The sequence below is a fragment of the Pygocentrus nattereri genome, chromosome 18 (genome assembly GCF_015220715.1).
Source record: "Pygocentrus nattereri isolate fPygNat1 chromosome 18, fPygNat1.pri, whole genome shotgun sequence".
NCBI lineage: Eukaryota > Metazoa > Chordata > Actinopteri > Characiformes > Serrasalmidae > Pygocentrus > Pygocentrus nattereri.
The window spans coordinates 37619302-37633175 of NC_051228.1; the positions used below are offsets into that span (position 1 = coordinate 37619302).

Consider the following 13874-nt stretch of genomic DNA (forward strand, 5'->3'; position numbering starts at 1 on the left):
ACCTACCTGTGTAAAATGGTCAAATTGTAAGTCGCTCTGGATAAGAGCGTCTGCTAAATGAATGAATGAGCTTAGATACTGTTTGCCAAAAAAATCTGTCCTGAGTGTAATTTTTAAAATAATAGTAAATATGTACAGCATTACAATTAAACGATTTGTTTAAAAAAGCTGTTTAATGTGTGTCACTATTATACAGGACCACTAGTAATGAGACATGGTAAAGAGAGCAGTATAACGGGGAACCAACATACAAATATCATGTAATCATCAAGTACATGCTGCTCCAGGCAAGAAATAACAGTGCTTAAAGTGGAAACCTTGTTTTATTACATTTACGGCATTTGGCTGACGCTCTTATCCAGAGCGGCTTTACAATTTGATCATTTTTACACAGGTAAGCCAAGGTGGTGTTAGGAGTCTTGCCCAAGGACTCTTATTGGTATAGTGTAGGGTGTTTGCCCAGGTGGGGGATTGAACCCCAGTCTACAGCAGAGAAGGCAGAGGTGTTAACCACTACACCAACCACATTATTAGTAGCCTCTGTTTCTCAAAAACACCCACAGCAATAATACTAATGTCTGTTAGCAGGAATCAGAGTGGATTTTGTGATTCTGGGGCTCTGGGTAAAAGACTCGCTTAGCTGCAAGACTTACACTGCAAAAAAATGATATCTTGGCAAGTAAAATCAAGTAAAGCCATTTTAATCCAGTCAACATATCCAATACATTGCTGTTATAATATGAGAAGAATATTTTACTTATTTGTACACTTTTTTACTAAAGTAATTATATTATGTGAAATTCTTTCACAATGCTGGCAGCTTGCTTTAGGAAATAATACTTAAAACAAGCACAAAAAAAAAAAAAAAATCACATAGTGAGATAATTTGGTCCACAGCAATGTATATCTAAAGTTCAAGAAAGTAATAAATAATGTAATCCCATTCCCTTTTTAGAGAAATAACACAAATAATAAGTGACTTGAATGAGTAATTACAGAAAATCAAACTTATGAACTGCAACTCCGAAATGCAGATTATTTACATTTACATTTACAGCATTTAGCAAACGCTCTTATCCAGAGCGACAGAGTGTCTATCTAGAGAAAGGTTTATTGCTAGTTACAAATAGGTTAGAGAGAAGGCCAGTCCTGAGCTCAGATACTGCTAGAAAACGATTTTATCATTTAATCATTATCGCTTAATTGCCTGAGTTATGACATAACATGGAATAGTCCATTAGCCCATTATAAATAATAGTCCACTATAACCTGAGGGTGATGGTTCAGGGCAGTTACTCAAAATATTTGCTATAATCACAAATAACAGCTGTTTTAAAAATATCTTTTGGTGCTCGTTATTTAACATCAACACATGGAGGACATATAAACTGTATTTTCACGAAGGCCTTTGGGGTCGGCAACCCAAATATTTTGTCGAGCCATTTTGTCCTTTCAACAAAAATCCACAAATCTTTGTTAATTTTACCGTCTTGGCTGTAAATCTGTCTCAGTATGTGTTGATGCACTAGTATAGGCTAAAAATATAATATAAACAAAAAAACGCAGATTTAAGCTGTGGTCGCTTTTCTCGCATCTCTGGCAGGAAACTTTTCCACAAAAGTAAAACAGTTTGTTAAATGTCTCAACGTTCGACTTTTAACAAGGCTGCAGTCGCTTCTCATTCACCAGCTTCTTGATGGAATTTTCCCGTCCCACCTTAAACGAAGCCTAAGGCTTCAGAACTTAATTGCGGTACAATTTAAGGTGGAACGGGGAAATCTGACCAGGAAGATGGCGAACGAGATGCTGACTTCAGCTTCACGGTTTTTAAGTGTTTGCCAGTTTGTTGCAGATTAAATGTATCAGGAAACCAGCTGGAGTGGTTATAAACGCAAATAAGTCAATTCGTCTCCAGATTATCGACGTTCGTCTTAAATCTCTCTCTTTGCCGTTTCATTAGCTGATAGCCAGCTGAGCAAGACTTGTCTGCGCGCCAACCTTCAGGGCTAAACGGTGAATCAGCAGTTCTACATTAACTCCAGCGTTTAAGACCATTTACTGTTAAACTGTGTTGAAGGATCAGCAGAGCTTTATTTCACTGTAGAGGAGGATTATTTTATTATTACCTGCTGATCTGATTCTGCCCTAGAATCTGGCCCAGCGTAATGACCATAATTGGCGTGAACATGAGATTTTCCATTATATAGAAACATCAAGCTTGATACATATTTCTCAGAATTTAACTGCCTGATTATCCGTCTGCTGAGCTGCTTGTTAAACAAGGCGGGTTTACTAATAAAGTACGGTTGATTGTTTGCTTGATATGGTCAACGTCGTGACTATCAGAGAACCTATTTGTTGGTCACCTGCTCGGGTGGTCAGAATGTTCTTTCACACGCGTCCAAGGAACAACAGTCCAAACTAAAACTTCATGTTGGGTGGTGTTCCCGTTTATTGGGACACTTATCTACAGAAAACAAACTCTTTTCCAGAGATGATGAAGATAAACAAACTTGAATAGCAGGATTACAATCCAGTCAACGCTTTGTTTGTTCCAATTGTGGTAAGAACCATATGTTCCCGCCACCTGAGCTCCCCCATTCTGTGAGTGTCGTGTGACTATAAACACCTGACTTGTCACCTGACCCATCACCTAGTGCAGGTCGCCCCCCAGTGTTCCCAAAATGGTACTGAAATATTTACAAAGACGAAAATGTACAAAAGCCAAATTTGTCTCCTACAGTTGTTTGATACTCTCCCGAGTTTTTTTACAAACAAAGTCTGTGAAAGCAAAACACACACACACACACACACACACACACACACACACACACACACACACACACACACATATATGTATGGGTCATATATCTAGGTCATTCTGCAGAAACATCCACCTTTTATCTGTCCATAGGAGTCACTGGTGTTACTGACCGTCATCGGTGTTCCACATAATAAAGGAAACACCAGAGACGTTTTTAATGATCAATGCATTTTACAGAACATCAAACCACACGCTGTCCATCAGGGAACGTCCACTAAAATATGGAATTTAATCCACTTGTGTTTCTATTTTTTCACAGTGACCTCAGAATAAAGCCGGTCGCACCAGTGACGTCAGCTAAAAGCTTCATATGAGATCATGAGCTGAATGAGAAGATCTCTGAGAACTGAGAGACACAGTGGACTCACCATGAGCTTCTCTTCATAAATCCTCAGACAACAGGTCAAAGGGGTCGAGTGACGTCATCGGTGTGACTTTTATTTCAGAATAGGAGATTTTTGCCACGCAGTAACACCAGTGACACGACTCCTGGGGAACTTTCATTATAGATTTTATTATGTTTATCTGGCTTTTGTTTTCTTTATGCCATTTGATTTATATATTCCATAGTCATGTATAGATTATTGTAATTAAAATTGCAGAAAAATATTTTTTTTTCTTCAAAATGTGGCCTCAGCCTTCACACATGACTGTGAGGACGAGCTCTTCTGTGGTGCTTGGAATTCTAGATAATTAACTTAAAATCCAATATTGCTAAATTGAGGCTGAAGAAGGTGTAATTGTTAAAATAACGTATTGGTTTATTTGAAAATGTAAAAAAAATTGTAACCCTTAGATGTTTTTTTTTTTAAGTGTAGTATATCTGTAAATGCTAGGGACACAAAAAATGGACGTTTCCATAGAATGACTCGTAAATATACACTGCTCAAAAAAATAAAGGGAACACTTAAACTACACAATATAACTCCAAGTAAATCAAACTTCTGTGAAATCAAACTGGCCACTTAGGAAGCAACACTGACAATCAGTTTCACAGCTGTTGTGCAAATGGAACAGACAACAGGTGGAAATTATTGGCGATTAGCAAGACACACTCAATAAAGGAGTGGTTCTGCAGGTGGGACCACAGACCACTTCTCAGTACCTTTCTGCTTTCTGGCTGATGTTTTGGTCACTTTTGAATGTTGGTGGTCTTTCACACTCGTGGTAGCAGGAGACGGACTCTACAACCCACACAATTGGCTCAGGTAGTGCAGCTCATCCAGGACGGCACATCAATGGGAGCTGTGGCAAGAAGGTTTGCTGTGTCTGTCAACGTAGTGTCCAGAGGCTGGAGGCGCTACCAGGAGACAGGCCAGTACACCAGGAGACGTGGAGGAGGCCGTAGGAGGGCAACAACCCAGCAGCAGGACCGCTACCTCCGCCTTTGTGCAAGGAGGAACAGGAGGAGCTGCCAGAGACCTGCAGAATGACCTCCAGCAGGCCACAAATGTGCATGTGTCTGCACAAACGGTTAGAAACTGACTCCATGAGGACGCTATGAGGGCCCGACGTCCACAGATGGGGGTTGTGCTCACAGCCCAACACCGTGCAGGACGCTTGGCATTTGCCAGAGAACACCAGGATTGGCAAACTGGCCACTGGTGCCCTGTGATCTTCACAGATGAAAGCAGGTTCACACTGAGCACATGTGACAGACGTGACAGAGTCTGGAGACGCCGTGGAGAGCGATCTGCTGCCTGCAACATCCTTCAGCATGACCGGTTTGGCAGTGAGTCAGTAATGGTGTGGGGTGGCATTTCTTTGGAGGGCCACACAGCCCTCCATGTGCTCGCCAGAGGTAGCCTGACTGCCATCAGGTACCAAGATGAGATCCTCAGACCCCTTGTGAGACCATATGCTGGTGCGGTTGGCCCTGGGTTCCTCCTAATGCAGGACAATGTGACCTCATGTGGATGGAGTGTGTCAGCAGTTCCTGCAAGATGAAGGTATTGAAGCTATGGACCGGCCCACCCGTTCCCCAGACCTGAATCTGATTGAGCACATCTGGGACATCATGTCTCGCTCCATTCATCAACGCCACGTTGCACCACAGACCGTCCAGGAGTTGGCGGATGCTTTAGTCCAGGTCTGGGAGGAGATCCCTCAGGAGACCATCCACCACCTCATCAGGAGCTGCCCAGGCGTTGTAGGGAGGTCATACAGGCACGTGGAGGCCACACACAACACTGAGCCTCATTTTGACTTGTTTTAAGGACTTTACATCAAAGTTGGATCAGCCTGTCGTGTGTTTTTCCACTTTAATTTTGTGTGTGTCTCCAAATCCAGGCCTCCACTGGTTAATAAGTTTGATTTCCATTGATGATTTTTGTGTGATTTTGTTGTCAGCAGATTCAACTTTGTACAGAACAAAGTCTTCAATGAGAATTTCATTCATTCAGATCTAGGATGAGTTATTTGAGTGTTCCCTTTATTCTTTTGAGCAGTGTATTTATATATATATATATATATATATATATATATATATATATATATATAGGCTGCTGCTGTTCCATTAATAACAGCTATTAATATGCATTATTAACCGCAGACCAATACAACGATCTGGTGCATTACACTTCCATCTGAGATCATCAATACATCTGAAAACACCACAGATAAACACCCAAACGAGGACTATAGGGGTCGGTTCAACACTGTAGGTGTTCACCAAACACTGGGGATTTTACTCGTTTCATTTTTTTGTGACCAGCTGGAAACTGTTGCCGTTATTCAGCACTGTACTTGTTCAGTGAACACTGGGGATTTTGCTGCGCTTGATCGTGAGACACAAGGCAAATCAGCAGCCTAGGTGGAACACCTTCATTCCACTATTAGCTGAATACAAACGGCTATTTCCACTGACAAACGATCAAGATCAAAAGCTCTGCCAGAAGCACAAGCTGTGACGAACATGAACGCACATGGTGGATGTGATCTCTGATTTGTGGGGGAATTTCGTGCACATTTGATTCATAAATCAGACGAATATCTGTGCTATTAGACAGGCACGTCCTAAGATGTGCAGTACGCCAACTCCATCCTGTGCTCCCAAAACTGGCTGATACATTAACATTTATTTTAATGCTGAAGGAGAAAGTAGCCCAAATAAATGAGGCAAGTTAATGAAATTCTGCAAGACAGTCTTTTATCACCACTGAGATACTAGTGATTTATCACAACAGACAATTTCTATTCTTTTACAAAGAAAGGAGTTAATTAAACACAAACTAATAATTTTGCTCCAGCACTTTATACCAAGAACGACTGTACTGCCATATACAAGCATCATGAGGCTCAGGACAGACTCAAACAAGCACACAACACACACTGTGGCCTGAAGATGATCAGCGTTATAAGTTTGATAACAGTGCCCTAAAGGTGGCATGAGATGGGCAACTAGATCACGCTAAAAACTGCAGTTCTGACCGAACACAGGACTTCCAGTCAGTTATTAATCAATAATTGCAGAAAACATTTAACAAAAAATAGACACAGAAAACTCAACAACTGCACACGATTTTCCTTTAAGCATTTGTGTCTCTGTCCAACTTCGGCCTTTATTATGGCTTCCATTCTTTTCGGGAGACTCTCAGGATGCTGTTGCTTCTTCTTTCTTGGCTGGGTGCCCACTGCCTGCCAGCCTTCTGGACCGCTTTGACCACTATGGAGCTTACAACGCTGTGCAAACCTCATCTGCATGAACTGACCTTTCTGATGAAGCTGCAGCTTCACAGCCACAAACTGTCTAATTAAAACCAGTGCTTCTCCTGTTTTTACCCCTTTCTGTATTTTAATATTTTATACTAACGCTGTTTGTGGACCAGAGGCGGAATGGCTCCCCTTTTGAGTCTTGGTTCCTCTCAAAGTTTCTTCCTCTTGCTTTTAGGGATTCACTGTTGCCATATGTGATGCTCATTAAGGCTAGACTTTTCTGTGAAGCTGCCTTGCGGCAACACCGGTAAAAAGCACTATATAAATAAACTTTGACGACTTTCTTTTTCAGTTTTTCCAAGAGATCTGCAAGGATAATTTGCCAAACTTCCAACTTCCAAAACTTAGAAGTTGGCATTTTCTGCTTTTCATGACCCAAATAATCCCAAACACATTCGGTCATGCTGGGGACTCTGGGGTGACCAGTCCACTGTTCTGAGAACACCAGCAGCATCAGCAGATGGACAGAAAGCTGTGGATGTTTTCAGATCTGAAGCAGCTTGATTTTCTCCTCGCTCTCATAAATAAAAGCTTTACCTACTGTGTATCTGATGAGGGCAGTTTTATGGTCTACCAGGCCTTGCACGGCTATTAGGAGTCTCATTTTCTCTATATCTTTAAAATAAATTACAATTTGCAAACTCCTACTCTTTAACTTACTTCCTTTGACTTTACACGTTGTTATAGAAGTGCATTATCTAATATCTAATTAGATAACATTTAATTTTATGGGGCAGTCGTGGGCTGGAGGTTAGGGATCTGGCCCTGTGACCGGAAGGTTACTGGTTCAATCCCCAGCGCCGACAGTCCATGACTGAGGTGTCCTTGAGCAAGACACCTACCTTGAGTAAAAGTACTAAAGTAAAAGTACTAAAGTATTTGCCTTCAAATGTACTTAAATATCAAAAGTAAAATTACTAAAAAGATGAATTAACTTAATGCAACTGAGTTCCAAGTTTAAGTTGAATAAAAACTGGCTTTAAACTCAGGATCACAGATGAGCTCCTTTACTATGTTGATCTGTAGGCGTCTGTTCATAAACATAAACCAGCCCAAACTCATTTACTATAAAATGAAATGGTGTTTGTAGAAATTCAGAAAAAAGCCGCGTCAGTCTCGACTGCATATGTGGACATATTTCTATATTGTGCTCTATTTACACAAAGTTAGGTTAGTTCATCATTTATGTTGAACAGACTCTCCCAAAGTTTTACGCTGCTGCGCTGACGTTGAACCGCGTGCTGCACTGGGTCGGTATGACCAACAGGTCAAAACCAGCTCTAAACAAAGTGACCGCTGGGCCCTGATTGGTTCTCTGGCTTTGCGCTTCTTTCGTTTTGACATGTTATGTTTTTATACACACAGAAACCAAAAGGAACGACAGATTTCTCAAAATGTAGGAGGAAAAAGTCGGATATTAGACTCTGAAATGTAGTGGAGTGAAAGGAAAAAGTCGCCCAGAACGGAGAAACTTCAGTACAGATACACCAAAAATACTAAAGTACAGAAACTAATTACATTTAGTCAGTTACTCAGTTACTGTCCAAAACTGCGCACGGCTATAAACCTAAAACCCCAGCACATTATCAGAGAACCGCAGGGGTCCACTGCAGCCTCATCGGTCTGTCTGTGCTTCTGTTATGGACCAAGTTATTACCACGGTCTCCTTAAATCAAGTGTGCAGAAGGCTGAGGAAACAAGAGCATCAGTCAGAGAAGCGTGTGCCAAAAGAACACTGCATTGACCTCAGTACCTTTCTGAAGCACTCTCACACCTCCCTCGCTCTCTGAATACTGTTCATTGCTTTCAATCCTCCACCTAAAGTCGCAGTTGTGCTGGCGGATGCCCAGTTCTGAGAAACGATGCATTTCTATATGCGCAGTCATCCGTCATTACGGCCCTCATTACTGAATATATTGTAATCGAATGATCTACCAAATATTTTAGAGTTTTTGAAAAGACCAAACAATAAAAACTGGCTTTACTGAACCACAAACTCTAAAAAAGAGAAATAAAGGCAGTAAACCGGCACTGGGTCTGTGCCCCTCGCCACTGGGGTGGGACCCTCAAGGCTCCATCTCAGTGCCTTTAGTCAGAGAACATAACGGAACCATAATAATCCACTGAAATGATCTGTTCTAAGCTGGACTGACTCCACACACCCCATCTCATTAACATTAAGAGACCCTTATCAGTCCCACAAACAGGGAAATTTCACCTCCACATTTAACCCATCAGTGCCGTGAAACACCACACACACTAGTGAGCACACACACACTAGGGGGCAGTGAGCACACTTGCCCGGAGCGGTGGGCAGCCCTATCTGCAGCGCCCGGGGAGCAGGTGGGGGTTAGGTGTCTTGCTCAAGGACACCTCAGTCACGTGCTGTCGGCTCTGGGGATCGAACCGGCGAGCTTCTGGTCACAGGGCCAGATCCCTGACCTCCAGCACATCTCCAGGCTTTTATTCTACTGCTCTGTTTTAAAACATTTGTTTATGAAAAGGTACAAATACCAACTTTTCACCTGGAGAAACTGATTTAAAGTGACCTTAAACCCACTGGCTGGAGCTTTAAGGGAACATTTATATTGTTTGTGCCCTGCACAGAACCTTCATTTCTAACAGTGTAGGAATCTTTAACCCCTTAGGATACCAAGACCCACCAACAAGTCCAACCTTTTATGGCACCCTTATGAACAGCCACTGTAGGATACATAGCTACTCAGTTGAAAGCGCTTGGATGTAAAAAGCCTGGGATTTAAAGGGGTTAAAATACATTTCTTACCGTATGAAATTTTTTTCTAAAAGGCAAAAACAGCACAGGGATCACCAACACACGTTCAACAACGTACAGATATTCAGTCACAATATGACGACGCTCAATATTGTTACTGTGAAGACCTTAAAATGCCTCCAATTTAGTCTAACGAGTTGCAGTTTCACCAGGATCTTTTCCACCTGCAGGGGGGCTCTGGCAGCTCTGTGGTCCTACAGATGTGAGCACCTTCACAGCTCACACAAAGGAGGAGAAATGAAACCCTTTCATTCTTAATGTGCTACTGAGATCACGCACATTACACCCATTTAGACCGGCAAAAAACAGCGTTCCAGAAATGGATGGAAATTGGCTGTGCCTTCATACAAACAGCCATCAGGGAGGATTTATTCAAAAGACAGAAATTCCCAAAATGAATAACCACCAACTCATTATTGCTATTGAAAATACAGGAACATACATTCTGTCATTTATCTTACAGTGACAATACCATAAACCCTGACAGAAAGGGTGGATTATTATTATGATATTAAATATGTACCAGCACGTCGAACACAATCAGACTTCACTGCAAAACCCACATTACACACTCTGAATAACGGAGCTGAATTTAGGACTATATTAATACTAATCATCTTAAATCACGAGAGCTATTAGTAGTGGCAGTGGCAGCAGTCCTAGAAGCCATTCTAAAAACAAAGAAAGGGAAAAAAAGGAAAACAGGAAGAAAGAAGGAAAACCATCAGGTTCTGAGACACTGAATACTAAGACCCAATGCCTTGGTCACGAACAAAGCACAACATCTGGGTATTTATCTACTCCTCCATCTATTTTTACGCTATTAGTCCGACCTGCGGCTTCTATTTGTACTTTCCCACCAGCAGAGAACGGCATTACAGTGAACTGCCCCTCAAACGCAGACCCACTCGTCTGCTTGCCCAGAGCACAGCCAGCAACATTATAACGGTCACGCCTCGCCTCACAGCTCAATTTTGGGTTTGATAAGACATGTTTGATCTTCGCTTGATGGACGTAGCAACACCACATAGGAACAAAATGTCCTGTGGGCTCAAAGTTTTCCGGAAGCTCGACTTTATAAAGCTCAAAAGACTGAAACACCACAGAAATCAACCACTAATATATATATATATATACATACATACATACACATACAATATACAAATATATATGTAATATATAGAACTTTACAGGAGAAGGAAAAAACCTACCTTACTTTTAATGTAAGTCAATGGAACCAGAGTTTTTTCCAAGCCATTTTTGGCTGTTTATTCTGGTCCACTCATCATGAAATTTACACACAATGTAAAGGACAACAAGTACTTTTGGATTATATCCAAAACTGAAAAACGTCAAAAATGGAGACACGAGGTTTTTTCTGACAGCAGTGATTTTATATATATCTATATATACACACACACACACACACACACACACACACACACACACACACACACACACACACACACAACATAAAAATCAGTTTTTGCTCTAATCTGAAAAAGCCTGTTGTCCTTTATTTACACTGTGAGTAAATTTCAGTGGACTGGACTAAAGGACCTGGACTAAACTCTGGCTCCGCTGACCGCCGTTGACAGTACAGCGGGTTTTCCCTTCTCCTGTAAAGCCGCCGGTTCCGAGCTTTTCCTCCGGGAACAGCGACGTTTTCACATTTCAGGGCAGAAACAGGCGCACGGTCCGCGCCCACGCGCCAGCGCGCTGTCCGAGCCTGGGACGGCGGCAGAGCCAGGCTGCTGTGGAAGAACACGCGCGGTTTAAACCCCAAGCCGAGCACAAACGCCGGCCGGACACGAGCAGGTGAAGTCCTACCTTCAGTGGTCATCGCGCTGAGCTGAAACAGGACAAGGACGGCCAGGTCCGGCCAAGAGAGAGGCGCTCTCCAGCAGCCCATGGTGCGCGCGCTGCGTCCTCGCGGTCTCGCGCCCGATATCCTCATATCCTCATATCCTAGAACCGCTCAGTCAAGCGAACCCACACGAGGACACCCCTCTGCTCGCGCCAACCTCAGCACGAGCGCTGGAGGAGAGAGAGCGTCGCGCGGATCCCACCCACTGCGCGCGAGACACCTGACGGTGGAAGTGAATTTCGTCACTAAACACAAAACAGCGGAGTACGGAGCCCCGCTGATGACATCCTGGAAAAAAGTATATAAGTTGTGGCCACGCCTTATTAACAGGTGGGAACGAGATCCTAATGCGTGGCCACGACTTAGTAAGGCGTGGGAACGAGATCACGGCCTACCAAGTCATGGGCAAGCATTAGTATCTCGTTCCCACGCGTTAATAAGGCATGGCCACAACTTAACTATCTCGTTCCCACGCCTTATTATTATTTATACAGGATGTCATCAGCGGGGCTCCGCTACGGAATAATGAATAATAATGCGTGGCCACGACTTAGTAAAGCGTGGGGGTGAGATGATTAAGGCCACGATAATTAAGGCCATGACTTAATCATCTCATTCCCATGCCTTACTAAGTCATGGCCACACATTAGGATCTCGTTCCCACACGTTAGTAAGGCGTGGCCACAAATTCGTTTTATTTTACCAGTGGGGCTCCGCAAAGGGGCGGAGTAGCAATAGGTGGAACACTGGGCTGGTTCGATGTCTCTCCACAGTGTATTAATCACAATTTTGTACCACTTAAATGAGAAATCTCTCCACCTCAGATCACAGATCAGGCGAAGGGATGAAAGTCAAGCACTGCTCTCTGTCCTCCCTTAGAAAAGCTGCAGCTGCAAAATGTTAAAATACACTTAGAAAACCATTTTGCTTACTGTTAGTACCTGAAGCTGGACGAACACAAACCCTGTACTTGAGTTAAAGTCGAGACACCCCAAGGTAAAATATTCCTCCAGTAAAAGTAGAAGTTCCTCCCTTTAGACCTCCACTTGAGTAAAAGTACTAAAGTATTTCCCTTCAAATGTACTTAAGTATAAAGTAAAAGTACTAAAAGAGTAATTCTGGCTCTGATGTCCTGTTATCATTTTTATAACCAGACTGGCTTCATGAACTCATTTCAGGTGAAAGTCCTCCAGCGTCTCTCTTGGTAAACCAGTCTTTTAATAGAACGTCATTAATTAGTGACGCTGACGTCTATTAAAATGATCAGAAGCACAAAACACTGAAGGTAAACAGTTTCCATCAGGGAGAACCGAGTGGCTCTGAAATCACTTTTACACACAAGCAAAGTTTCAGTTTCAGATTTATTTACAACTTAGTTCCAAGTTTAAGTTGAATAAAAACTGGCTTTAAACTCAGGATCACAGATGAGCTCCTTTACTATGTTGATCTGTAGGCGTCTGTTCATAAACATAAACCAGCCCAAACTCATTTACTATAAAATGAAATGGTGTTTGTAGAAATTCAGAAAAAAGCCGCGTCAGTCTCGACTGCATATGTGGACATATTTCTATATTGAGCTCTATTTACACAAAGTTAGGTTAGTTCATCATTTATGTTGAACAGACTCTCCCAAAGTTTTACGCTGCTGCGCTGACGTTGAACCGCGTGCTGCACTGGGTCGGTATGACCAACAGGTCAAAACCAGCTCTAAACAAAGTGACCGCTGGGCCCTGATTGGTGCTCTGGCTTTGCGCTTCTTTCGTTTTGACATGTTACGTTTTTATACACACAGAAACCAAAAGGAACGACAGATTTATTATCATTATCAGAGAACCGCAGGGGTCCACTGCAGCCTCATCGGTCTGTCTGTGCTTGTGTTATGGACCAAGTTATTACCACAGTCTCCTTAAATCAAGTGTGCAGAAGGCTGAGGAAACAAGAGCATCTGTCATAAGAAGCGTGTGCCAAAAGAACACTATTTTACAACACTACAAAATACTAAAGTACAGAAACCAATTACATTTACTCAGTTACTCAGTTACCAGATTAGCAGGATTACCACAGTTTAGACTATGAGAAGAATATAACAAGCATGTCCTCCAGAAACGGCTGCTCATTTACAGAAAACAGGTCATGATTAACACGACGTGGCTCTTTGGTCTGTTCTCAAATGCACAGTTGTAACCAGAGACATCGAGCTGGGAACTGAGATGAAACGACTTTGAACTAATGGGAAATAAATCTACTAAACAGCTAAACAGCTAAACAGCTAACCCGGGTACTTTAGAGATCACAGACAACCACAACAATGCAAAATAAGCACTTAGTTCACTCTCGTCAACATCTACACTTCTACTGTATATTATTTTACAAACATTACATACATTAGTTCATACTACAGTCATACATTTCAGAACAAATTTAACAAAAGTAATTATTATTATCATCATCATCATCATCATCATCATCATCATCATCATCATCATCATCATTATTATTATAGGCACATGGTTCCAAGTCTGCAACTTTCTCTACAATGAACCATTTTATATGAAACCACTAGATGACTTTGTTTATATCACAATGACAGAATTATGCCAAGTTTAGTAAAGTGTAGAATTCCCATTTAAATGTTTCTGTTGCTTTGGAAAAGCTTATGGAATCCTGAAAATGTG

At 42.0% G+C, this 13874-nt stretch overlaps 1 protein-coding gene across 1 annotated transcript in view; it reads right to left on the bottom strand.

Annotated features, from left to right (window-relative positions):
* rxfp2a (relaxin family peptide receptor 2a) overlaps positions 1-11345 on the bottom strand; it is a 101283-nt gene extending 89938 nt beyond the window's left edge. Inside the window, exon 1 of the mRNA XM_037547038.1 lies at positions 11163-11345. Within this exon, the coding sequence (XP_037402935.1) occupies positions 11163-11289 (127 nt within the window). The 5' untranslated portion in view covers positions 11290-11345. The remainder of the gene's footprint in view (positions 1-11162) is intronic.
* Between the last annotated feature and the right edge of the window lie 2529 nt (positions 11346-13874).